A 25436-nucleotide genomic window follows, 5' to 3' on the forward strand; every position below is an offset into this window, starting at 1 on the left:
CCCCCTTTCTCAAAAAAGCAAAAGCTTCCCCAGAAACTTCCCAAAAAACTTATGTTTACATCTTATTTGCAAAGAAATATGTCATGTGGCCACTCTAGCTGCAGGGGGTCTGGAAACGTGCACATTTAGGTTTTCCAGCCTCTAGGGTAGAGGCAGGCAGGGGAGAATGAGGCTGGGAATGGAAGTAGAGTTAACCAACCCAGTGTCTGCCACAGATCGCATGCTTATTGTTCTTAAAGGATAAAGAGAAAATAATGTGATTATCTCATAATGAAGTAGATACTTGAACTGACCTTGAGCATTAGTACTTCCACTTGTGCAGGCTTATTGGTGATGTTTCGGCTATGAACACGAGTCCTGACACTGAACCCCAAGCTACAAGAGAAATTCTAACCCAAACGTTTAACATCAAGCTCTGAAGTGTAGAGAGCTTAGAAGTTATCACTCCCAGCCTTACAACCAGAAAAACATTAAGCCAACAGAAAAGCAATGACTTTTCTTAGACCCAGAGAACGGAGGTCACAGGGCAAACTGCCAGCCCCAAATGTGGAGAGAGGTGAATATAGATAATCACAACAGAGATCTGATTACCTGAGGCAGAAGCCACTGGAGCCAATTATTGGTAGGAATACTTAAATGCTGGTTCTGATGAATTGCTTGAGGCTGAGTGTGGACTAGCTGAAGAGTTGAAAACTCCTGGGGGACGAATCTTGGGGGAAGGCCTACATTTTCATGGGTTTTGCCTCCAGGTACCACCCCCCCTCCAGGTTCTCAGAGTGAAGTTCAGAGAAAAATTCCCTGTTGTGTGCAGGAGGATGGAAAGCACAACCATTTTGAAATACACCCAGTGTTCTCCATAACAAAGGCCTGCCCTCCAAGGGAAATTACCTTACCAGAGCCCTTTCCTAACCTGGGGGAGGAGCTATGAACCAGTGTAGTCCCCTCTAACCTTTGTGTGTCACTTAAAGGGAGAAAAAAAAAGCTAAGAAGTGCTTCTGAAGATCATAGCCCAGGGACTCATGAGAAACCACACAAGCAAGAAGAATGAAGCAAAATATTTAAAGTGTTGAAAGAGGGGGGAAAAACTAGTATCCTGGATCCAGTGAAATTATCCTTCAAAGGTGATGAAGAAATAAAGACCTTTTCAGCCAAAGATTGAGAGAAATGTTTAAAAAAAAAGTTACAAGTTCTTCAGACAGAAGGAAAATGACACAGGTCAGAAACTCAAATCTCCATAAAGAAAGGAAGAGTTTTGGGAAGGGATAAATGAAGATAAAATAAACTTTTATTTTTTCTTAATCTTAATTGATCTAATAGACCTATCTTTTCAAATCACTAATAGCAACAATGCATTGGTGATTATGGTATATGGATAAGTGAAATTAAATGGCAGGAGAGACAGAAGTGAATGGGAATACTCTTTAATAAGGTACCTGCACTACACATAAAGCAGTATAGTGTTATTTGAAAGTAAACTTAAATTAGCTGTAAATATATATTGCAAATTCTAGGGAAAGCACTAAAATTTTTTAAAAGAAGTATAACTGATATCCTAAGAGAGGAGAAAACATACAATCATATAAATTGCTCAATTAAAGCCAGAGAAGACAGAAAAAGAGAGGAAGATTAAAAAAGAACAAGTGCAGTGAATAGAAGAGTTACAAAATGGTATATTAATGCAACTATATGAATAATCACTTTAAATGTGAATGGTCTAAATACATGAATTAAAAGATGGAGACTAACAAAGTATATTTAAAAAGAAGATACAACTATACATTGTTTAAAAAAACTCACTTTAAATATAATGACACAGCCAGGGGGACTTCCCTGGTGGTCCAGTGGTTAAGAATCCGCCTTCCAATGCAGGGGACACGGGTTCGAGCCCTGGTCGGGGAACTAAGATCCCACATGCCACGGGGCAACTAAGCCCGTGCACCGCAACTACTGAGCATGCATGCCACAACTAGAGAGCCCATGAGCCACAACTACTGAGCCCATGCACTCTGGAGCCCACGCGCCACAACTAGAGAGAAGCCCGTGCATCGCAACAAAGAGCGCATGCGCCACAACGAAAAGATCCAGCGTGCTGCAACTAACACCCAACACAGCCAAAAATAAATAAATAAATAAATAAATAAATAAAAGACACAACTAGATTAAAAGTAAAGGGGTGAAGAGATATATACCATGCTAACACGAATCAAAGGAAAGCTGGATTATCTATGTTAATTTCAGATAAAGCAGGCTTCAGAGCAAGGAACATTATCAGAGATAAAGAAGAGCATTACATAATGATAAAGAAGTCAATTCTCCAAGAAGACATAAAATTTCTTAATGTATATGCAGCCAACAAGAGTGTCAACATATGTGAGGCAAAAGCTGACAGATCTACAAGGAGAAATAGATCCATTGTTATATTAGGAGATTTCAACACCCTTCTGTCAGTAACTGATAGATTGAGCAGGCAGAAAATCAGTAAGGATATAGTTGAACTGAACAGATCCATCAATCTACTTGATCTAATTGACAGCTATAGACTATTTCAGCCAACAATAGGATACACATTCTTCTCAAGTTCACATGGAACATTCACCAAGAATGGTCCAAAAACATACCATAACAAATTTGAAATAGCAGAAATCATACAATGTCTTCTCTCAGACCACAATGGAATTAAACTAGAAATCAACAACAGAAAGATAACTGTGAAATCCCCAAATATTTGGAGATTAAACAACACACCTCTAAATAACACATGGGTAAAAGGAGAAGTTTCAAGAGAAATTTTGAAATATTTTGAACTAAATTAAAAAAATACAATTTATCAAAATTTATGGGATACAGCAAAAGCAGTGGTTAGAGGGAGATTTATATACCAGCAATGAACAATTGGAATTTGAAATTAAAAATACAACACCACTTACAGGAGCACCAAAAAAAATGAGATACTTAGGCATAAATCTTACAAAATACGTACAGTATCTATATGAGGAACACTACAAAACCTTGAAGACAGAAATCAAAGAAGATCTAAGAATGATTAGACATCCATATGCATTTTATTTTATGCATATAAAAAATAAAATAAATAAGTCTAGACACAGACCTTATACATTTCACAAAAATTAACTCAAAATGGATCACAGACGTAAATGTAAAACACAAAACTATAAACTTCTAGAAGATGACAAGGGAGAAGATCTAGGTGAACTTAGGTTTGGTGATGACTTTTGGGGTACAATACCAAAAGCATGATCCATGAAAGAAAAAAATTGATTAAGCTGGACTTTTTAATTAAAAACCTCTACTCCGTGAAAGACTGTTAAGTGAATGAAAAGACAAGCCACAGACTGGGAGAAAATATCTGCAAAACACAATCTGATAAAGAGCTGGTATCCAAAATATACAAAGGACTATTAATACTCACCAATAAGAAAACAACCTAATTTTAAAATGGGCAAAAGATCTGAACAGAGACCTTCTCAAAGAATATATACAGATGGCAATAAGCATATGAAAAGATGCTCGGCATCACAAGTCATTAGGGAATTGCGAATTAAAACAACAATGAGATTCCACTGCACACCTATTAGAATGGCCAAAATCCAGAACACTGACAGCACCAAAAGTTGGGTTGGGCTGGCAAGGATGTGGAGCAACAGGAACTCTCATTCATCGTTGGTGGGAATGCAAAATGGTTCAGCCACTGTGGAAGACAGTTTGGCGGTTTCTTAGAAAACTAAACATACTCTTACCACGGGATCCAGCAATCACACTCCTAGGTATTTACCCATATGAGTTGAACACTTATGTCCATACAAAAACCTGCACATGGATGCTTATAGCAGCTCTATTCATAATTGCCAAAACTTGGAAGCAATCAAGATGTCTTTCCGTAGGCAAATGGATAAATAAGCTGTGATACATCCAGACAATAGAATATTATTCTTCCCTAACAAGAAATGAGCTATCAAACCATGAAAAGACATGGAGGAACCTTAAATGCTATCGCTAAGTGAAAGAAACCAATGTGAAAAGGCCCCATACTGGATGATTCCAACTCTATGACATTCTGGAAAAGACAAACCTATGGAGACAGTAAAAAGATCAGTGGTTGCCTAGGGTTAGGGGGTCGAGCTGATGAATAAATAGGTGGAGCCCAGGGAATTTTTAGGGTGGTGGAACTATTCTATATGATACTATAATGGGGGGTGCATGACATTATGCATTTGTCAAAACCCATACACTATACAACACAAAGAGTGAACCTTAATGTAAACTAATGTATGGACTTTGGCTAATAAAATATATCAATTTGGCTCATCAATGATAGCAAATAAACCACAGTAATGCAAGATGTGAACAATAGAGGAAACTGGGAGGGAGATATCAGGGAACTGATATGCGAACTCTCTACTATCTGCTTGATATTCCTGTAAATCTATAACTGTTCTAAAACATAAAGACTACTATTTAATTTTTTTTCTAATATCTAGTTCAAAGGAGACGTCAAAGTGAAGTGAGATTGTCAGAGAATGTGTCATGAAAGAAGTGAGGCTTTAGCTGGCTCCAAGCGGGTACATAGGATTTCTAGAGTTGGAAAGGGCAAAGGGCATTTTAGTTGGGATTGAGGCATGAAAAAGATTCAAAGGGCTCAAATTTTGAAGGAGCAGGAAATAACACAGAATAAATCAATGCAAAGACAACAGGCAACAATTTAATGGAAGCTAGGGGCCAAGGCAAGTCTAGAGGTTCTGAAGCATCATTCCAATATCAGATAAATACAAGCACGAGAACAGATTTGACCCAAGCTGCATCCTCAACACATATTCATTCATTTATTCATTCATTTCATAAATCAGTAGGCACCTGCTATGTTCCAAACATTGTGGTAGGCACTGGGGACAAGCAGTGAATAAAAGAAACAAAAATCTCTGTTCTCACTGAGCTTATATTCTAGTGATAGGAGACAGACAGAACTTACCTGATGTTTTCAAGAAACAGCAAAGAAGCCAGTATGGCTGGAATGGAGTGAAGGGAGGAGGTAGAAGGTGAGATCAAGGAGATAACAGAGGCCAGTGGGTGAAGGGCACTGAGGCCAGAATTAATAAGGACTTTGGCCTTTACCCTGAGGCATTTAGGGTACAATTGGAAGGTTTTGAATAGCAGAGTGACTTGATTGACACCTGAATAGAGTCTGTCTCTGTGTTGAGAATAGACAGAGGATAAGAGTGGCTGCAGGGAAACCAGTGAAATTGCTACAATAATCCAGGTAAAAGAGGATAGGGACTTGGACCATGGTTTTAGCAGCACAAGTGGTGAGAACTAGATTGTGGACTCTGAAAGGATTTGTTGATGGATTCAACGTGTGAGAGAAAGAGAAGGCCAAAATGACCCAGTTTTAGGCCTGAGCAACCACCCTGAAGAAGGGGTTGCCAGTGAGAGAGAGAGAGAGAAGAATGTGGGAGGAACAAGCTCATGAGCGGGGCTGAGCCTGTGTCTGAATTCAGCTGAGCTGAGACTCAGAGTTAAGTGGGCAAGACTAAATCATAGCACATACAGGTAGGGAGGATAGGCATGCATTCACTCATCCAACATTTCCTAAAATCAACCACTTTGAATGTGCCAGGGACACAAAGATAAATAAGACGTCTTTCTTGCCCGTAAGGAACTAACAGTCCAACGAGGAAAACAGAAATATAAATAAGCGATGCTAGTACATTAAGCATCATGGGTGAGGTATTCAACATTTACCGAGTCCCTGCTATATGCCAAGCAGTATGGTGAGGAAGCAGGAGGTGTGTACAGTTCTTTAAGAGCACAAAAGAAATTCTTGCAAAGGTTTGTAAAGACATTCACAAGGATTTTCACCACAGTGTGACATCAGGGAGTTGGCAGTAACCTAGACGCCCATCACTAGGGAAATCACAGCAATGTGGATATAGCTCAAGAACGCAGTGCTGAGTGAAAACAGTGGGAAATAGAGATTTACAGTCCAGTACCATCTTTGTAAATGTAAAAGGCATACACAAAACACCGCATGTCTTAAATGATCAAGGATCTATATCAAACATATTGCACCTTGTGTCTAGAAGAAGAATGAGAGTGGATATTGAGAAAGACGAGGACAAATAATTTAAACAATGTAAAATAATATAAATAAGAGAGGGGCCTTGCAGGGACTGATGATGACAATGTGCTGAGAATTGAGGAGCAAAGTTAACTCTCTGCACCTGAGATACAAATAACAAGCTAATGGGAATCCAGCCAATATCCCTAACGAGAAGGATATTTCAGGGGGCCAAGAAGCATGGGGAGACATGAAGGCATGAAAGTGCATCAGCGGTTCAGGGGACACCACCAGGTTTAGTGCAGCTTGTAGTGGTTATGAAGAGCTGGTAATATTTGAATATTTGAACAACACCCTACACATGGAAGGTATAACCATTCTAATCAATCTGTCCCCCTTTACTACATTGGGGTTAAAGCTCATGCTCTGCTCTGCTTCTATGCAGCCAACTGGTGAGATTCTCTTTCAGCCTCATTGGAATCTTTGCATCTTGTGACTACTCCAGAAACCCTAGTTCAATAGATCATCCCTGTTTACCATGGCCTCAAGGAATGTGGCCCTTGATCTGAGGCTTTCATGCTGGAGTTCCACCAGCAGCAATGCCGCTGCTCTGGCTACGAGTGAGGTGGGAGGGGAACTGGAGGCCCAAGGATGCCTCACATTCTGGGGCACCTACCTGGGGCGGTTCAACCCGCCCCCACCAACTCAGTGCTGCCAGTTAACTCTCACTGGTCACATTCCAGCTGGAGTCATTTCCCAGCTCTGACCAATGTCTCACTAGCACTCAGCACGGTGTCTGGCATACGGTAGGGGCTCAATAAACTTCTCAGTTGAATACAAGCCTTCCAAAGGAAACCTAGGTCAAGGTGGATACAAGCAGGATGCAGAAGCAGGAATGAGAAAGAACTGGGGTTTGCTGTACTATGGAGGGTAAAGGGAAAGAGCTGCAAGAAAACAGGTGCACGGGCCCTTGTAGACAGGTCGCCTCTGGTGCAGGGTGGGCATACAGTAGGCGTGAAGTAGTAGGGAAATAAACTAAAGAAATTAACAAGTGTTTAACACATTTTCTTTTTTACGTATGTCAAGTAAAAGTATGAAACTGAATCGAGGGAAGGGAAGTATGTGGGTCAGTGCTGGGTCTGTGGAAGGACTAACACTTCCAGAGGTCATGACACACTCCACTGCCCCTCCGAGGACACAGGATGCATCCACAGGACGGCCCAAAATCTCTTGGGGGAGGGCGTTACTCTCACCTTCAGCCTCTAAGGGTCACACAAGCCTGAGTCACCGCGGTTGCCACTGTCACTAGTTCAAAGTCTTCTTCAATCTAATTCTTCACCTTCATTCTTGTCCCCCACTCCACCTCCAGTTCAATTAGGCTCTGCCCCACTTAAAAAAAACAAAAAACAAAACACCTCCAACCCAAGCCAGCCCGGACGTGGATAAGTGAACACACTAGTTTGCTACGGGAGGCCCTTTCCCACGCCTCGGCTTGCCCCCGCTAAAGGAATGGGCGCTCTGGTCCTCGCCAACGACGCGAAGCGGCGCGACCTCGGCCACCGGCGCGACCTGTCTCCACCCTTCCCGCCTTCCCGCCCGCCGCCGAGCCCGCGCACGCCGAGCCCGCGCGCCTTACGTTGGGCCCGGCCCCCCGGCCCGTCCCCAGCAGCGCGCAGGCGCGCGCTCCTGGGTCCGCCAGGGGAAGGAGGGCGGGGCCGAGGGGCCGAACCCTTTGGGGAAGAGGCGGCGTCGGTCATGTGACGCGGTTTCACTGTTTACACGCGGAGCGGTTGGAGCTTTCGGCCTCAGTCAGGCGCTCCGCTCCGTTTCGGTTTCACTTCCGGTGAGGGGCCGCCTCGGAGCGGGCGGTGAGCCGACGGCGAGCGCAGGCGGCGGCGGTGACTGCGGCGCCGCTGCCGGGGGGCGTGCAGCAGCGCGGCAGCAGCGGCGGCTGGGCCTCGAGCGCCCGCAGCCCACCTCTCAGGGGCGGGCTCCCGGAGCGATCAGGGCGGACGAGAAGATGGAGGAGCTGGTGGTGGAAGTGCGGGGCTCCAATGGCGCTTTCTACAAGGTACTTGACTCCAGGGCAGGCCCCATCTTCGCCCTTCTTTCCCTCCCTTTTCTTTTTAGCCTCGGCCGGAGGCAGGCCTGGGGCCCTCTTCCCGAACGCCGCGCCCGGGGCCAGGGCGCGCTCGGCGGGATGTTGTTTGGGAGGGAGGGAAGGACCGGACTTCGGGCCTGTAGGAAGCCCCTTGAGCCCCGCTGCCTCTCCTGTATGAGGCCCCGGCGCCTGTCGGAATGAGAAGCGGGCAAGGAAAAGAGGGTGCCCTTTCGGGGGCCGAGCCCCGGCAGGGAGAGCTGGGGATGGGCGAGGGCCGACGGCAGGTAGGAGATCCGGGCGGGAAGGGCCGGTATCCGCGCTAAGTGACGGTGACGGCTTATTTCTGTTTTCTTAAATATCCTCTCCCAGTGGGATCCGGGCCTGACGTGTGGGTAGTTGCCGAGGAGCGGGGGGCGCTTCCGTCAAGCCGCCTCCTGCCTTGCAAAGAGGGTTTGCGATCTCCTTTGGCTTCTCTTTTCCTGTCCAGCATTGGGACTTCGGAGAGCTCCACTGTTCTGGGCGAGCGGTGTGAAGAAAGAGTAGTAAGAAGCTGTAGTCCGTACCAAATCACAATGGCAACTGATTATTAGTGACCTTTCTTTGTGGATTTCAGAAAAGATTTTAGATTCAAAAGTTTCAGGAAGACCCAGACATATCCGAGTAATGGTTTAAAGAAGTTGGTAATCTTGAATATTCGTGGCCCCTCCTCCCTTGTTATAAATGTGGGCAAATTCAGGAATACAGATGCTTCAGCGTCTAAAAACATTGGCAACTCTGCTACTTAAGAAAAAAAATTAACCCTCCAAAGGCCTGGATATATGCCATGAAACTTCAGGAAATTAACTAAGAGTATATCATTATTGGGGAATTTTTTTAAGTGAATGGAAATAATTGTTCTGTGCTCCAAGGGTTTGACTATCTTCTCTGTGTAATGTTGCAGTGAACTGTATTGTTGAGGTTTTAAATAGGCATGCATAGTTTTGCTGCGGGCTTTTCTTTTTTTAAGTTACACCATTGCAGAGCTTACTAATATCTTAACATTTTCAAAAGGAGGCTTAAAAATATTTTCATATGTCGGTAGTGCGTCTCTTGGTCCATACTTGCTGCAGATCTAGCAGTCTATAAGTTCTCATTTCCTCTTGAATGTCTCCTATAACTTCTGTAAGTAATGTCCCACCTTACTACAGTATCTTGGCAACAGAAGGTGCATATAGAAGGAAGCAAGGGAATTAAATATTGCCGTTGTCCAAATACAATGCTTAAATCTATATAGGATTACATAAACGTTTCAAACGAGGTATATAGGAAAATAAACATTGACTTAACTATATATGTGTTTACCAATTTTATGGAGATATTTGGAGATCAATATATTTAATGAGTGAGTAAAGTATGTAAACTGTTCCATACTTTTAGCAAAATGATAAAACCTTTAGTTGTAAAAGGAGGAAAAAATAACCCAGCATTTATGTTCTTAACAGTCTCACCAATATAAAATTGTTTCAGTTGACTCTGCAGTCAAAATTCTGGTTGCATTTTTTTCAGTGATCCATAATTCTGCTGGTTAGTTTGTGTAGAATCGTTCTGCTTCCTAGATTGGTAGTTTTGCTCACTAGATTTGGGGCACTAACTATAATAAATATGAGCAGGGGCTAATGATTGAGCGGTATTCTAATAGACCTGTGATCTTAGCTTAGATTAGATGCCACTCTTACTGTCTTTTAGTGGAGTTTGCTTGCTACAGAGGGCAAGTAGTACATCGTGGTCTTGAAGGATGTATTGTTCTGTTCGAGCAACCTGTGATTTGCTTCTGTGATTTTGCTTGCAAACTGATTGGAATATAAGAAAGGCCCTCTATCTCTGCTCTTAATCCCCCCATTTTTGTTTTTTAACGAAGTTGCTTAATTTGAAGGTGAATACAAGGAATGGGTTGTCCCTTAGTTCCTTCAGGGGAAGTATTAAACATGAACAAACGTGTGCAGAGAAATTGCTGTTATGTTTATTTAATTAAGGTTTTGTTTTTAAGAAAACCTCAATTGGTAGAATAATAGTTTCTATAATGAAAAAGGTTTAAATTCTTATAAGGCTCAACATTGATGTGAGTTATAAAAGTAAAGCACAAGTAAACTGAGTTATTTGTCCAGTGGGATGGGCAGAAAAGATGGGAAATAAAGATGAATAAAAAATGAACTATTATGGAGAAATATTACATTTATGAAAAAATTAGGAACCTGGGTTCATCAGATTGATTGAAAAGGCTTAAAGAACTAAACAACTCAAACAGCTTTGGTATAATTGAATTCAGACTTTGATTTGCCTAACAGAACCACCATATTGTAAGGTACAGTTCTCCATCTTCTGAGCACATGGTCCAAATTTGCAGTATAAACTGGATAGAGTATATGCTGGGAACAGTTGGGTTTTTTTCTCTAAAAAATTAACTCAAACTTAGGATTCAGAATTACCTAAACCATGAAACCTAAACCCTAAGATTGTAACAGCTCATTTCTATTTTTCCCTCTGGTGTTTATTCTTAAAAACTCGAAAGTTGGATTTAGTAACTGTCAGAGCCACTACTTTTGTGCTTAGGTATTTCTTTGACTTAGAAAAAATCATGTAATGAAAATTTTCTTCACATTTTCTCTGAAGTCTTCTGTACTTCAAGGAAGTAAATTGTTCAGGTCAACCACATGTTTTTTTCTTCCCAGTCTAAATAACCTTTTTAGTGTTTAGTATCTTTATGGAAGCATCAGTACTCCCCTTTTGAGTTGAGCATTTTCCAACTTCATACCCACACACTCTGAAAACCTCCAAATTATTAATTAAATGTAAAATTCAATGGTATAATAATTGGCTTTCTGATTCCTGCCCACTATGGGAATGTGCTTCCTGAGATGACTACAATCATGATTTTAACTGTTAACAGGTGCTGAGAGCTCTTGAGGTGCCAGGCAGGGTTCTAGGTGCTTTACCTCTCTTAATTTAATCACTCCCACTAAGTGTCAGAGCTAGTAAGGGTCAGATCTGGACTTTGAGATCAGGTAATCTGACTTCCTGAAATGATGGCATTCAGCTTAAAGAAACGAATTGGATTTTGACTTCGTGCCCAGTTTTGTAAGTTTCATTGTCACTTTGTATTTGTTACTGCAACAGTGTCTTAGCATTATTCTGTAAGTATAGTTGCAAGGATGTTGCCATTTTTTACCATTGATACAAAGACGTCACAAAATATTCAGCTTATGTATTAGCTTCCTTTTTATTAACTCTTGCACCTTGACACATTACACTGTAATTCTTCATATGAATGCCTATTAATGAAAGATAAAGTTAGAAATCTTTAATCCTCCTATGAAGTTTGCTTTTGTTACATTGGGAACCCATAAGAACTGAAGCATTCAAAAGTTAGAATACATACACACAGGAAAATTAATAACTCATTTAATACTATTCTCTCTGTACCTGTGTGTTGTCTTTGCATCAAGGTGAACCAGAAAGGGTGCATTTTTCTCAGAATTTGTGGTAAATGCCCAAGTGAAGGTGAGTATTCCTAGACATGCACTGTGGTTGGAAGAATTGTTGATGAGGTTTATTGTACTTTTCCCTTCCCGTTGTTCATTCTCATATGTTGTTAGTTCCCACATTCAAAGGGTGGCAAAGCAATAACTCACTTTATATGTGAAGCCTTGGGTTTGAATCGTATTTTATCACATTTCATATGTCCTTATTGTCTATCTCCTACAGATTTTCTTTAGGAGGGATATTTTGCAATGCTTTTAAGTTTTCTCTAATGAGAATTATCATTGCACTACATGTGCTGTCTTCAGTGATAATGTAGTAGTTGTGTTCATTGGTGGTCAGGGGCTTACATTGAAATTTCTCTGTACAATCTAAGGTGTGAGGTGTAGTGGGAGAGTAAGAGTTCACCCAAATAGGGACGGACTTTCTTTTAGTTTCAGCAATCCCGGTGATGTAATGTTTGACTTAGATATCTCTAGTCATTACACACTTTGGTTAGTATGATTTTATGATTGCCTCTTTGGCCCAGTTGCCAGGTGGGGGATCCCATAATGATTTTTTGATTTTCTGTTTATTCCCCCTGATAAGGAGCCTGTGTCTGTCTTTTTTTTTCCATTTATTTATTTATTTTTGGTGTGTTGGGTCTTTGTTGCTGCACACGGGCTTTCTCTACTCTTCATTGCTGTGTGTGGGCTGCTCATTGAGGTGGCTTCTCTTGTTGGGGAGCACGGGCTCTAGGCGTGTGGGCTTCAGTAGTTGTGGCACATGGGCTCAGCAGTTGTGGTTCGTGGGCTCTAGAGTGCAGGCTCAGTAGTTGTGGTACACGGGCTTAGTTGCTCCGCGGCATATGGGATCTTCCCGGACCAGGGATCAAACCTGTGTCCCCTGCATTGACAGGTGGATTCTTAACCACTGCGCCACCAGGGAAGTCCCACTATGTCTGTCTTTAACTGCACTTTTAGCACCTTTCTCAAACCCCAAAGATTTTCATCACTTTTTTTTTCTTCTGAAAGTCTAAATAACCTTTTAGTATTTAGTATCTTTGAGAAAAACAGCCTTTTCTCTTTCCTAATTTTTAAATCTTTTTTTAAGTGTTCTTTTGTTGAGATGTAACTTTCTCAGATGCAAGAGTGTTTATGGTTCTGCATCTTTTATAAAATATGCCCCTCTCTGCTTTACCTCTCATTTATTTAGTGCCAACTGTGTGCCAGCCATCGTGCTAGGCACTAGACATGTGTGATTTCATTATTCACAACAGCTTTAGGAGGCAAGTCCAGTTCCCCTGTATCCATTCCTTACTTACACAGACAAGGCATCTGAGGCCCAGAGACCATTTCTTGGAGAGTCCCGCAGCTGTTATGTCTTAGATCCAAGATTTTGAACCTACCTCATTCACAGCAAAACTCTTAACCACTAAGTTTACTGACCCTTATAAGAGCCCTAGCTCTCATCCAGTCCCATGCAGCTCCCTTCTTATATTCATTCAAACCCATTCAATTGCCTTCTTTGGTAACCAACCCCTCAGGAATCCCCTGAACCTATCTTCTCATCAGCTTTGCTTGATGTAGATAGGTAGAGAGCACAACAAAACATAGTTTTCCCAATTGTTGGTGGGTGAGGTGATAGTGCTCTGGGATGGCCAGGGAAGGGAAGGGTATGAGTGTTGGGGTAAGGCAGGGGCAGGGCTGAAAAGGAGGGTTATTGGAGAAAGTATGATGAGAAGCAGAAAGATGGGACCTTTGTTGGAATTTTATCAAAAGGCCTCAGGAGTCAGAGGAGACCTTTGTCCTTGGCGAGAGTGCGAGCCAGAGGCAACCTATGAGTTTCTTTTATTCCCCTTATTACAGCAGCAACAAGAAGGTATTCCATGCCTTCTGTATTCACATAATATGCAAACAGTGGCTAAAAATGACTGGTTTGGGAACAGTCACGCCAACATCCATATACAGGTAAGCCTCATTAACTCGAGGCGGTGGCCGCCGTAAGCTGTGATGATTACTCAAACCATTTTTGACACTCTACATCTGGAATTGCTTTTAGTGTGTTTGAAAGCTTGGAAGCTTTTTTTTTGTTTTTGGTTTTTTGGTTTTTTGGTTTTTAATAGTCACAACAGTTGCAGATCTTCCTCCTTTGAAGGGACGTTTAATTTTAGGAAATAGGCAAATGTGGTGACTGAGTGTGATTAAACTGTACAATAACTTTTTGGCAAATAGAAAAAAATTTAAATAGAGCAATGAAGTAATGAGACTAACTTTTAGAGTGCTTTCAAGGTGGATTTGAAAACAGTCCCCAACATTTGTAAATGTTTTAAATCAGTGCTATCCACTGGAACTTTCTGTGATGATGGAAGTGGTCTCTACCTGTGCTGTCCTCTACAGTAGGTACTGAGCCCTGTGTGGCTTTTGAGCACTTGAAATGTGGCAAGTATGACTCAGAGACTGATTTTTAATTTTATTTAATTGTACTTAATTAAATAGATATATGTACATATGACCAGCAGCTTCTATGGTGAGCAACAGCACGGTTTTAGACAAGGGCAGTAGTATTGGAAAGGGACCTGATTTAGTGAGAACAGTTCTTCACCCAGCTGTAACAAGGTTCTCTTAGCTGACTAAAGGACTTAACATTTTCAGCATATAATATACAGTAAAGAAGTAATACTAGTTACTGCCAAGACATGCAAACGTAAAATTTTAGACAAGGATGAAGACAGAGCAAAGACATTTTTCGGTAAATAAGGGATTAGCTCCTAATAGGAGTCCCACCCTCCAAAACCAGATTGTTAATTTGGTATTCGCCATCATGTAAACACAAGGGAGAAGTTGGGGTGGGGGGGCATCTGTTTTTCCTTTCTCCGTAATTTGTGGGACTTACTTTATAAAACTAAACGTCGAATTCCTCCAACTTTAACTCAAAATCAAGCCTTTCTGTTGCTGAAGTAATAGGCAAACCCCTGATAGCACTGGGGGCATGCGCCCTTATAAAATCTAGTATATTCTAAAATATCATGGTCAGTATTAAACTAGAGTTCTTGTAATACTCTGTAGAGAATGGGTGTGATTTAAATATGGCTAAGGAAAAATAAGCAAGATCAAAATGATAGGAAGAAAATGTGGATTTTCCCCCCACTTTAAACCAGCAACTATAAAGATACACACACATGCTTAATTTAGAAATAATAATTTAGGCATTTTGAGTACCACAGAACACCTAGATTCCATTATAGTCCACCTTGATCTTACAAGGAAACTGTCTTCTAGCATAGCTTTGCGTTTATTCTTTTAAGCAAAATTGCAGAAGTTTGGTGTCTCTGTTTAGCTTCCATGTACAGTCAACCCTTGAACATTGGGGTTAGGGGTGCCAACCCGCCACACAGTTTGCTTCAGAAACAAAGGAATTGATAAATGACTCACCCAAAGGCAGGAAGATGAAACAGTTTGGATAGAATCAGGACTCAAACTCTAGTTCTTCAATTCCACATACTGTGATCTCTAATTGAACACAAACTTTTCCCCACACTTAGTTAATTTAAAGGTCTGTAAAATGAAAATATAGTTACTATATTAATTGGGAAAAAATCTGAGTATAAGTGGATCCTCACAGTTCAAACCCATGTTGTTCAAGGGTCAACTGTAAATGTTTTCCAGGACCCTGCTTTAACTGCCATTGTTTTTCTTAGGAGCAGCTATTTAGTACTTGACTGATATGTTTTAATTTGATATTTTGGGAAGTTTCAGTTTTTTAAAAATGCTTTAATCTGTGGCCTTTGAAGATATATTTGTTTACCAAGAGATTTGCATTGCATCATGTGTTTGTTTAACACATTTATTGGGCACCTACTATATACCAGAAATTATTCCAGTTACTGAGGATACAGAAGTTAAAGAATGGTCTTAATCCGAACTAGTTATCTTCCCAATATCTGAAGTCATGAGGATTTACTACTGTATTTTCTTCTAAGAGTTTTATAGTTCTAGCTCTTACATTTAGGTCTCTGATGCATTTTTAGTTGATTTCTGTATATGGTATAAGGTTAGGCCAAAATTTATTCTTTTACATGTGGATATCCAGTTGTCCCAGCACCATTTGTTGAAAACAGTGTTCTTTTTCCCCACTGAATTGTCTTGGCTTCCTTGTCCACAAAGGATTTACTTCTACCACAGCCCAAGCTGTTTCCCCAGGTCTAAGCCTTTGTTCCTGCTGCCCGTTAGGCCTGCTGTGCCTCCCCATCCTCCACTCCCTAAGTTGGATAGGAACCTCATCCTCTTCTGTTTGTTTGTCTTTCCTGATCAACATACTACCACCCCACCGCACACATACCTTTCCTCCGAGGCTAGGATAGGAACCCCTTAGGCAATGATCCATGATAATAACTATTCATTGAACCCTTAATAGGTACTCTGAAGTTCAACAGTAAATAAAAGACCTATATCGCCCACCCTCAGGAAGCTTACTGTTGGTAGGAAAATGGGCAAAAGACTATAGTGGGATAAGTTTATAGTGAGGATATTCATAAGATGCTATAAGAATGTAGAGGATGGAATTTAACTTAGTGTTCTGGGTTTTCCCGTAGCAGCTGACATCTGAACTGAAATGTAAAAGACCAGTAGGAGATAGCTAGGTGAAAAGAGGGGAAGGACAATAGGAAAGAAGGAACAGCAGCATGTACAGAGAGGCCCAAGTAGTTTAGCACTGCTGGATCACAGCCTACAAGGATGTGAAAGCTGAAGCTTGGAGAGGTGAGCAGTGGGGCCAGGTCACAAAGGGCCTTTTTCAGGCAGAGGAGTTTGACCATAATCCTGCAGACAGGGAGAAACCACGAAAGGACAGAAACATGTACAAAACACATTGGAGTAAGAAGCTTAAATCTCTAAAGCCATTTTAAAATGAATTAAGATATAAAGCCCCTTGGGTTTCTTTATGCTTTATCCTACTCCTCTAATTGTCAAAACAAAAACAAAACCTCCTTTCCTGCACCTATTAAAAACTTAATTTTATAGAATTACGGACAGCATGCTGATTAAAGAATTCTTGATAATTAGTTAGCTATTAATTTTATGTCATTTTATAGAATTACGGACAGCATGCTGATTAAAGAATTCTTGATAATTAGTTAGCTATTACTTTTGTTATGTCCTTCTGCAGTTTATTAGCAATTGCATCATCAGATTTAAAAGATTTAAACCTCTGTACTTTATATTACTATTTTTTTTTGCCAAGTGCCTGCGAGATTGAGAATTTAATTAAACTCTGGTAATTGGACTTTTTAGTGGTATTAGCAGCACATTGTTTTTAAAGAGAACTTAGTGTACTTGTGCATATATAGATTTGAGATTATATTTAGTTATTTACTATTGTATTCTCCTAAAATTGTATTAAGGAGAAAAAGATAGGTTACAACAGATCTACACTGACTGGTATATAGCTCTGGAACAAGTTTCTTAGTTTCCAGTACTTCTAGCCTGAAATATACCTTCAGCTTTGCATTGTAATTTTCAATTTACTTGTCTGTCTTTGTCCTATGAGATGCTGAACTCTGGAGCAATTCTTTGTGTTTTATTTTAACTAATGAGTATTCCTAGGTCCTAGCACATAGTAGGTATCTAAATATAGATGTGATTCATGAATGAGTGATCCTCACAAACTGACACACTTTCACTTGAAGCTTCATTCTGTTGTTAAACATAAAATGTTTGGTATCTCTGTAAAGTGTAACTGAAAACAAAAACGATGTTTAAGCTTAGAAGTTAATTTAACTGTGGTGGGTTTTTTTTCTTACAGGCATTTGTAAAAGATGTTCATGAAGATTCAATAACAGTGGCATTTGAAAACAAGTAAGTGTCTTGATATAATTTTAATATTCAGGTTCTTTAATATTTTATGCTAATTTTTCCTTTTACTCCTCATTTTAAAAAATTCAAGTGTAGTTTGAGTGTTTTTCAGGAATGGATCTTCATGTTACTGACCAGGAAGTTCATGAACAACTCAGTATTAAACCAATGGAATGACTGTTCCTGCTAATGACCTCAGAGATCCCTTTTGTATAATCTTGGTCCTTACATCTCAGTCCCCTTGAATGTGAAGAAAGAAACCAGATTCTTCTGTATTAGTAACTGAGGGTTTGAATAGGAATATTTGTAAACGTTAAAAGATGAAAATGAATGGATTCATGGGTACTGGGAAAGTCGATGTGAGTTTTGTAATGTTAAATCTAAAATTGACGGTTTTAGTCATCTGGTATATTTTATTGGAAATAATTGTGTTTGCCCATTTACATTTTTATCTGTTTCATATATTTATAATCATTAATAGCAGTAACTGATCTTTTCTGCTTTCTTCTGCTAGGTGAGTAAATAAAAATACTTAGAGGCCTAGGAACATTAGCTATACAAAGGCATCAGTAGTATAGATGTTAACATTTTATTGGGGGAGACAGGTCTTTTGACTAAATTTTTTTTATGCTAATAACGGCTATTTTCAGAGTAGCCATTCAAGATTCTAAAGTACGTATAAACTCCTTAACCAGAGTATAGATGTGGTCATGATCTTAGGATTTTACTGAACTCTGAAGTCTGGTCAACAGTTATAATGTTTGGCTTTTATTTACCAAGGGAAATTAATAGTGTATCAAAAGCAGATTGCAAATCTACAGAGAGAAGAAATAAATTAGTGGTTGCTTAGTGGCTGGTAGGGGATGGAGAGCCATAGCTAAAGAGTATGGAATTTCTTTCTGAAGTGATGCAAACTTTCTAAAATTGACTGGTAATGGTTGCACATATCTGTGAATAAACTTAAACCCATTGACTTGTACATACACTTCAGTGGATGCTTATATGGTTATGTGAATTATATCTCAATAAATCTGTTAAAATACAGTATCTGACACAGACATGCTATAATTAGAATGTTAGCAGAATCTTTTAGCTACCAACAGGGCAAAGTACAGTTGATCCTTGAACAACATGAGTTTGAACTGCGTAGGACCGCTTATATGTGGAGTTTTTTCAGTAGTAAATACTACAGTAGTGCATGATCCAGGGTTGGTTAAGTCCGTGATGCAAACCACAGATATGGAGGAACTGTGGCTACGGAGAGCTGACTATAAGTTATCCGTGCATTTTTGACTGCACAGAGGGTCAGCATCCCTAACCTCCGAGTTATTCAAGGGCCAACTGTAGTTTTCTCGGATGCCTAAAACGCATTTAGGAAGACAGATAAAAGGATTTAGAGTATCCAGCCCAATTCTCAGCTCTAGACAAATAGTCTTGGTCCCAAATACAAGTTTGGATAATAGAATACCTTTCTCTGAATACATAGAGCCAAAAGTTCCAGAATCTGCCTCTGCATGATTATCCATGCATTATACACTAGATAACAGCATCACACCTCTAACAGAGGAATCTTGGATAACTTGGAGAGTAATTTTTTTCTTGTACTTATACTCTTATCTGCTTGCTTCCATCACTAGGTAAACACTGTTTCCCATAAAGGGAGAGTTATCTTTATTTGCTACTCTTTTAGTTTCTCCTATAGTCCTTAATCTAGGTATTAAGCAAACACTTATTTCCTCTATGCATTCAAGAATGTATCTGTATTTGTTTATACAGTGATAGATCAGTTCTCATTTGTTTTCAATCAGATTTCTACTATAAACTTAAAATTATTCTTTCTATGGACCTCCTAATTGTCTCCTGTACCGTAGCTGTGTACAAGTTTCTCTTCTAGCTGTCATCCTGGGAATTTGAAATAGATCAACTTTTTCTTTGTGTTTGTGTAGTATGTATGAGATTCAACACTGGGTTTGAGCATGTCACCAGGATTTGATAGATCCCTATCGAAGTAGTACTTTCCTTGCGTTTCCTTTTTGTTTTTCTGGTTTTTTAAAACAAACAAAAAACAAACCTGATGTTTTGTAAAACTTCAGACTATATTTACCGTTTCTTTCCTTTCAATCATAAAGAAACTCCTATAATACCACATTATTTTAGATGCTTTCTTTTTGCCTTCCATATTTCGCATTTTTTGAATAAAGAATTTGATTATCTCTATACTTAAGACAAAATAATTCTTTGGAATGAAGAAACTTTATTATTATATGCTTTACAAATCAAATTTAGCAATGAATCTTTAACATGTTAAGTAACTGATTTCAGTAAGTATATTAAAAAGTTTTTCTGAAGTAAAGACTTTTTTTTTTTTTGGCCGCGTTGCACAGCTTGCGGGATCTTAGTTCCCTGACCAGGGATTGAACCCAGGGCCCTGGCAGTGAGAGCACCGAGTCCTAACCACTGGACCACAAGGGAATTCCCTAAAGACAATTTTTTTAAGTTTCAGAGTATTCAAGGGTGTATAATAATGCAGAAAAGGGGTTCAGTGTAATATAGGCCCTAATCATATTTCCACAAATGCTGACTTACCTACCCTGCTATCTTATATAATAGCTCTTCTTTAAAAAAAAAAAAAAAAAAAAAGCACTTTTCTCAATAGGATTTTACTTAGAGAGCCCTTTAGCAGAAAACCCAGAAATGACTGCTCTAGCAGTTGAATCCTCCAGTGTTTTTGCAAAGTTTATCTTTTAATATTCTATATCATTGTAGATATAAAAGAATAATTTGGTGTTTTTCAAAATTGTTCCACATAACTTTAAATTAAAAAACATAGGCAACTTACTGAACTCCTGTAGGCTGTCTCCATCGGGTTTCTGTGGTTTAGGAGACCCCACCAGGCCAGTGCGTGCTGGTACGTCATACTGATCAGCAGCCAGCTATCCATGGCAAGAACTGACCACCTCGTGGGATCTAAAATTTAAAGGGGGAAAAGTGAGTTGTGAATTGCTAATGTGCTGACTGCCCCATTTTGCTTGGGAATTAGCGGGCATTTAGGACCAGTTTCTGTGGTCATCGGAATGTGGTTACAATTCCTTTGCAAGGGGAAGTATGGTGATGACATTACTAACACTTACTGATACTAACGTATTTAAGCATCAAAGGAAATTGCTGTTGTGGCCCTAAGTTTAGAACTCTTAGAGGTTGAAATTATTGGAAGAAAGACTTGTTTGGAAAATTGTAATGTTGATCTATTGTGTTTAGAGAAATATTCCAAATAGAACTACAAGGCTGCTGTGCTGCATGCAGAGTTTGTTGAAATGTATCTGTATTGCCATTATGCCTCACTCAGCAAAACACTGACAGTTTTAAAGCATTTGCTTCTTTAAACTAGAAAACCAAAGGGTCACACTTAACCAAAAGCTGATGGCAGCATGGCCATTGTTTCCATTAAACCAAAAAGCATGTTAAATAATTGCATTTGCTTATTTGCAGCTGGCAGCCAGAGAGGCAGATTCCATTCCATGATGTGAGATTCCCACCACCTGTAGGTTATAATAAAGATATAAATGAAAGCGATGAAGTTGAGGTAAGTTTCCCCTGCTGTCAAGTTATTAAGCACTGAAGAAGGGGGAGCATGTAATTTGCCTGTGCCTTTTGTATTCCTTGTCTTTTCAATCTGCATTGAGAATTATAGCTCTGATGCATATGTGCTTTTGATTGCGCCATCTTAATAATGATTGGAAATAATACATTACTGATGCTTAAGTGTGGCTGCCTGAGCAGCACTCAGGGTGCAGCTTTGAAAGTCACCACTGATTTCCTTTGCCCACTAGTATTTCTTTTCCCCCTTCCCTCATTCTCTGAATCTTTTGTTTGAATAATATATTGTTAGTTTACAACTGTGTCCCCATTTTAAGTAAAATGGGTTAGGAAAAAATCATTCCGTAACGATAGAGCAGCAGCCTAGGCTTTCTTTAAGTAGCAGAAAATCCTCCTGGGATGTTTGTAAAAACTCATCTGCGAATTTTAGTATATACACATACAGGTAAAGCATCTTTTCACAGGAGATGCTATGAACCAACTGCTTATGTGCCATTGATGTCTGACCAAAAAGTGCTATGGAGATGTAGCACATTGACAAAAACATTGTATTTGTGATTTCTCTAGCCACTGAAAATTGTTGTGGCACTTACGGCACTTGGAGTCTGCTTTATGTTGTAGTTGGTCTATATAGTATCCTTTTCTTCCTCCCCCTTCATGTACTCCATTTTAAGCTTCTTCTCTTCTCCATGATGCCTTGTTAACAGTTGCAATTTCATGAGCATTTGTGGTATGATGGAAGCAGCTAAGAATCCATTTGTACAGGTCAGCTAAGGTGTACTAGGTCCTTGAATTCTTATTTCCTGTGCTAGGTACAGATGGTCAGCGAAACAGAAGAGGCCCCAGCCTTGACAAGGTCACATTCTAGTGAGGATAGCTAATATTATGGCAGTTGTAAGTCCTAGGAAGAAAAAAAGAGGATGAAAGGTGATGTAGGGGCAGGAGTGCTATTTTAGAGAGTGCTCAGAGAAGGTCTCTGGATGTCCAGGCCTGTGTTCTTTTCTCTACAGCTTTATAGTGGAAATAGAATAAAGTGCTATTTATTTACCAAAAATGTACTCAGTACTTACTAGGTGAAAGGAACTGGGCTTGGTTTTGTGACGGATCCCAGTAGGGAGCACAAACAGTGTCTGTACTTGAGGACCTTTAGCTGTTCACTTCCCCAGGAGACTACGAGCTTCCTGAAGTCAAGGACCAGGACTTTTGGTCTGTCTATATCAGAAGGCCTCATTATAGTGTTAGGATGGATAAAGGGGACTGTTTTTTCTTTTTTTCCCTCTCAACTGAGTCACATGCCAGGTGGTAACCAGTGAGATGCTGTTGCTACAGTGACCTCACTAACTGAGGTTGTCGCTCTAGCTAGAGCAGAGCTGAAAGGAATTGATGGTTGCAAGAGAGAAATGTAGGTTAAATCAAGTTGTACTGAGTCACTGTATTGTATAACCATTAACTTAGGTCTTTTGGTCTGTCTGTACCACGAACGCTCATAATAGTGATGAATAGAGGGGACTTTTTTCCCAACTTAGTCACACAACAGATGGGAACCAATGAACCACAGTTGCCAGGATGACCTCATTGTGTTACATAACAATTAACAAATAACTGAGGTTATTCCTCTGGCTAGAGCAGAGGTGAGAGGAAGTGTTGGGGGCAAGAGGGAAAGGAGGTTGAGTTAAGTTGTATTTCATCACTGTGTTGTGTTAACAATTAACTTCAGTAGTAAAACGGAGACGAGAGTTGGAGCCTTGAGTTGCTGGTCTTCTCTCCTATCCTCTCCTCCCCATCCTCCTTGTCCTCCCTGTGTTGTCTTTCTACTTCTGAGTATTTCTGTCTCTCTCTCCATGTGTCTCTTTTCCTATTAACCTTGATTTGCTAGTGTCTTCACAAAAGGTTCCATGCTGCACATCATAAGTGAACTGTGAAGTGGTCGCCAGAGAGATCAGTTTAGAAGAACTGATCCACAGTGTGTGAGAGCAGGAACGTGGTATCCAGAGGATTGCCAGCGTGGAGTTGTCCATTTTAGTGGAGAGGGGACAGGAGACCAGAGAGTGACCAAGGATCTGTCTGTTTAGTTCCCAGGATACATGAATGCCAGGTGATATCTTTAGTGGGCTGAGTAGTCAGAGGCCTTACCCATTCAGTGACCATGCAGCCAGGAAGTAGGCCAGGGTCAGTAACTTCCAATTTGTTATTTGCTTATTAGAGTAAAACAAAAACAAATCTGTCTTTACATTTTTTAGATACATTTTCATAGCTCACAAAGTACCCAAGGAAAGTATGCCCAGGTTTATGAATGGTCAGCTTTTCTTGAGCATTCATATTCAGATTACTGATTATTACTGAGGCAGCATAGAGAAACAGGAAAGCACTTTTTACAGGACTCTCCCAGGTAATCAGGTAGTTTCTGAGTGTGTGTCTATGTCTAGAAGTAGGGGTGCAATCTGGCTTAAAGTCTACAGCTTATGGGTTTGAAAGACACCTAAGGTCATTTTAAGAAATTTTCCTTGATGTCTGATAATTTATAGATTTCTGAATGATGTTAATCATGAAATATTCTATGTTGTAATTTTTGTGTAGGTTTATTCCAGAGCAAATGAAAAAGAGCCTTGCTGTTGGTGGTTAGCTAAAGTGAGGATGATAAAGGGTGAGGTAGGAAAATGCCTATTTAAATTTTTTTTCTTATGCTATTTCCCTTTTCTAAAGCCAGGTATACTACATTTCAGTCTGGATTTCTATTTGAAAGTAATATCTAACTTGAGCATTTTATTTAAATGTTTACATGTTCAGTTTATTTCATGTGTTTGTTAGTTGATCAAATAGTTTTTTTTCCTCTAGAGAATTCAAAAACAACTGAATAGGTATAGCTTCTTGTTCTTACTTTAAACGCTGTGACCAGGAATGACTTTCATTTATTTCTCACAGTTTTATGTGATAGAATATGCAGCATGTGATGCTACATACAATGAAATTGTCACAATTGAACGTTTACGATCAGTTAATCCCAACAAACCTGCCACAAAAGATACTTTCCATAAAATCAAACTGGACGTGCCAGAAGACTTACGACAAATGTAAGTTGGTATGCAAGAAAGGCTGAGAACTTAGAGGTGCTATGCAATTAATTTAAAAGAATATAAGTTTTCAAATAATAGAAATCAATTTTTAAATTCAGTGAACTTTGGCAAAAATGGTTTGCAAAAGTAGTGAAAAAAACATATTTAGCTTTTTCCAGTTATATAATCAAGCCAACATTCCACTTGTTTAAACTTACTTGGTTACATACATGGCTAATGTACATTTGTTTTCTAAAATACACATTGTTCATAGAATTTTAAGATTTTGAAACTGGTTAATACAGATATTCTGTCCTAAGTCACAAATCAATTTCTAGGCAATGGAGATTTGTCCAGGTTTTTTCCCTTTTAGTTAGTATTTTCAGATAAATATGTAACAAGTAGAGCTTAAAGAAGCTTCAAAAGGTCATCTCTCTTATAATCCTTGATCTGAAGTAATGCTTAAAGACCTTTTAGAGAAGAAATTCCTTTTTAAAGATTTCATCAAGGGCGTATATTAAGTTTGACTTGGACATGTCACACTTTAGATAAACGGTAACTTGTATTTCGCAATACATAGAAATCCTGCTTCTTGATTATAGAGATTGCATATGTATGTTTGTGCCTTCTGATTCTTATACATTTCCTTCTCTCCCTTAAATTGGTCAGCACTTTTTTCTTTAGAAAAGAAACAGCAAAACAAAATTGGGTATCCTGTAGCTATCCCCAAAAGTGTTCAACAGTTGACTCAAGAAAACTAGTGACCTACCGTATGTAACTGAAATCAGGAAGCCTGCAGAGGAGAGTGGTTCCCCTAAAGATGTCACCTCTGGTCATCTAAGACCAGCAGTAATCCCCTAAGAACATAACTGGTTTTTTCCTTTCTCTGTAATCTCATATGCTTGATTGGCCTGAGTATATCAGAGATGTACAGCAAAGGAACTAAACTGTTAAATGGATATAGCATATTTTGCATAAATCAAGTTTAATATGAATCTACAATTCTACTAAGTGCAAATGTCTCTGCATATATTTGTACCAGTAGTTGGTAATCAGTCATCTGAACTTCACAGTGGATATTGGTTTTATTTCTAGGTGTGCCAAAGAATCGGCACATAAGGACTTTAAAAAGGCAGTTGGTGCCTTTTCTGTAACTTATGATGCAGAAAACTATCAGCTTGTCATTTTGGTGAGTGTGTTTGAGTTGTCTATTTTGGTGTATTTCATTTAGGGCATTTGCTTTGATAATAATGGTGTTGATTTAT

At 39.6% G+C, this 25436-nt stretch overlaps 1 protein-coding gene across 16 annotated transcripts in view; it reads left to right on the forward strand.

The window, feature by feature from the left end:
• The first annotated feature begins 7841 nt into the window (after nt 1-7841).
• FMR1 (fragile X messenger ribonucleoprotein 1) overlaps nt 7842-25436 on the forward strand; it is a 36741-nt gene continuing 19146 nt past the window's right edge. For 8 of the 16 annotated variants that reach the window (XM_007178999.2, XM_007179001.2, XM_007179000.2 and 5 more), the window contains exons 1-6: nt 7845-8144; nt 17472-17524; nt 21011-21104; nt 23696-23767; nt 24041-24189; nt 25267-25360. In XM_007178999.2, coding sequence (XP_007179061.2) covers nt 8094-8144; nt 17472-17524; nt 21011-21104; nt 23696-23767; nt 24041-24189; nt 25267-25360 — 513 coding nt within the window. In that variant the 5' untranslated portion in view covers nt 7845-8093. Of the gene's footprint in view, nt 8145-17471; nt 17525-21010; nt 21105-23695; nt 23768-24040; nt 24190-25266; nt 25361-25436 lie in introns of all 16 variants that reach the window. The other 8 variants (XM_007179011.2, XM_007179012.2, XM_007179008.3 and 5 more) reach the window with 3 other exon arrangements.

Source organism: Balaenoptera acutorostrata, chromosome X (assembly GCF_949987535.1).
Source record: "Balaenoptera acutorostrata chromosome X, mBalAcu1.1, whole genome shotgun sequence".
In the NCBI taxonomy this organism is placed as follows: Eukaryota; Metazoa; Chordata; class Mammalia; order Artiodactyla; family Balaenopteridae; genus Balaenoptera; species Balaenoptera acutorostrata.